Here is a 2,281-nt window from a genome sequence, read left to right as displayed (position 1 = left end):
CTTTTCCTACCTACCGTCCATTGGCCCAGTTCCCTATAAGCTTTAAATATGCTCCACCCCTTCTAAGTTAGTTGGGGAATGTGAATATCTTCTTTCCCAGCTTAGCTTTACCATTCAACTTCCAAAATTGGCACTGAAGTTTGTGATCCACGGACATTTAGAATAAACTGTATCATGGTTTGTGTAATTTTATATTCCTTTTTTCTCTGTTTCAGTGTGCTCGGTATGATAATGCCTTCATTGCAGAGATTCTGATCGACAGAGGAGTCAATGTCAACCACCAGGATGAAGACTTCTGGACGCCTATGCACATTGCGTGTGCGTGCGATAACCCCGACATCGTCCTGCTTCTGGTGTTAGTAAGTACTTCCATGTATCTACCACTTGAAGCTGTGCTAGGGGTAAAAGGCATATGCTTAATATATTTTACAATGTGGAACAATTTGAGAAAAATGTACAAAAGTCATCATTTATTTACCAGGACCATAAGATGATTAGAGACTAAGAGTATGGTTCACTTAGTTCATACAAGTTGTTTAGACACCATCATGCTAGTCTGCACCCTCCTTCTTCTCATTGGAACTTAAGATGCCTCAATACAAGTCAGTCATATCTAAAATGATTAGATAATTTAGCTTTTCAATTCAGTTTCATTTCTATATTTTTAGACACATCGGCATAAAGTTATAAGGAGATACGGCTTATGTTAAATCTTTTATTGGTTACATTTGGTAAAGAAGTGTCTTCAACATTTGTTTACATGAAAATGATAACTTTAAATATAAAAAGGGTTGAAATTGATCATTATTTTCAGTTACAACTGAACATGGACATTCATTCTCTCTCACACTTTATTTTGGAAGTAAGATAGTTTTTTCCAATTAGTTTACCTCTATAAAAGATTTTAAGAAATTGTGCAAGATGTTTAGAAAATTCACTGGAATATAAGAGTAAGGATGATTTGCTTTTTTCTTGTATGTTGATAAACATTATCTAATTTCTTAATGAGTCACTCTTATGTGCTTCAATTTTCATATGTGTTATTTCTCTTAAGCTTTCAAGATTTTATACACAAGTCATTTGATGCTCAAATGCTTTAAGTAACTTGTTGTAGCCCAAAAAACAAACTGTAGATTTGAACTCAAATTTACTGCCCAAAGTCGATGCTTTTTTCACAGAGCTATGTTGCCTCTACCAGCTTCCTATTGCCTGTCATAACAAATTACCATGGATGTGGTAGCGGATGAGAAGTTTATACTCAGGTCTGAGGTTAGAGTCTGAAATCTAAGCACCCACGAGGCCACTCTCTCCTGCAGGCTCTTCCTTGTTCTCCCAAGTTACGGCTGCTCCTGCCATCCTCAGTGTCCCTGCCTTGTGGAGGGACCACTCCCGTCTCTGCCTCCATCAGCACCCAACTTTCTTCTGTGTCTCTGTTCACATGTTTCCCTCCTTTCCTGTATTGGGTTCACGGCCCACCCCAATGCAGTAGGACCTCATTGTAACATAATTCCATCTTCAAAGACATGACTTCCAAAAAGAGCTCATTTACAGTTATTAGGGAGCATGTCAGTTTTTGTTGGAAACAATTAAATCCATTACCCTTCCCCTCTTTTTCCTTTCTTTAAAATTATGAGCAGAAGTATTTTAAGATTAAAGACTATGAGTTGGGACTTTCTTACTCATATATAGGGTTTAATTTTGTCTAGCTTTCTCTGATTTGTCCTTTTAGAACACATATAGTAAAAATGTATGTCTCTGAAAATGTGTTTCTTTTAAATCCTAGAAAGTGGAGGCTATGTTAAATTAATGACAAAGACAAAGGAAATCTTTACTTTGCTTAAACTAGAAGCTTTTGCAGGGCTGATACGTGACATGTGAAAACATGAAAGCTACTTAACACATTTATAAGAACAAAGTCTTCATTTTGAAGAAATAGGGCCTGAGAGGCATGAAATTGACAGTTTAGTATAAAAGCTATGGAATTTTCTGAGTATTGAAAGAAAATATGGAACATATTAGGGAAGTGAACGGAATCACCTTTTGAGTGAGGCTGTTGTGAAATGACCCACTTTGGAACTCTGTAGATGCTTAATGGCATTGTGTCCAAGGCTGGGTTGTTTAAGAACAGGGTGAGTCTGTGCTACTTATTTGATAACATTTTTTTTGATAAGTCAACCACTGAATCACTTCTTTGATTAGATGAGAACTGGATAGAAAAGTTTGATTCATGGCCTTTGTGGTTTTTCTATGTTCTGAATTATTTTTTCTAAATATCGGTTGG

General features: G+C 36.4%; 1 protein-coding gene across 1 annotated transcript in view; it reads left to right on the top strand.

Moving 5' to 3' along the window:
* The first annotated feature begins 290 nt into the window (after positions 1 to 290).
* MYO16 (myosin XVI) overlaps positions 291 to 2,281 on the top strand; it is a 407,489-nt gene continuing 405,498 nt past the window's right edge. Inside the window, exon 1 of the mRNA XM_003800011.3 lies at positions 291 to 359. Within this exon, the coding sequence (XP_003800059.2) occupies positions 306 to 359 (54 nt within the window). The 5' untranslated portion in view covers positions 291 to 305. The remainder of the gene's footprint in view (positions 360 to 2,281) is intronic.

The sequence above is a fragment of the Otolemur garnettii genome, unplaced genomic scaffold, assembly GCF_000181295.1.
Source record: "Otolemur garnettii isolate 467f Iridium unplaced genomic scaffold, OtoGar3 scaffold00161, whole genome shotgun sequence".
Taxonomy (NCBI): Eukaryota; Metazoa; Chordata; class Mammalia; order Primates; family Galagidae; genus Otolemur; species Otolemur garnettii.
The sequence above is the reverse complement of the archived record's forward strand: the minus strand, read 5'-3'. Positions and strand labels throughout refer to the sequence as shown.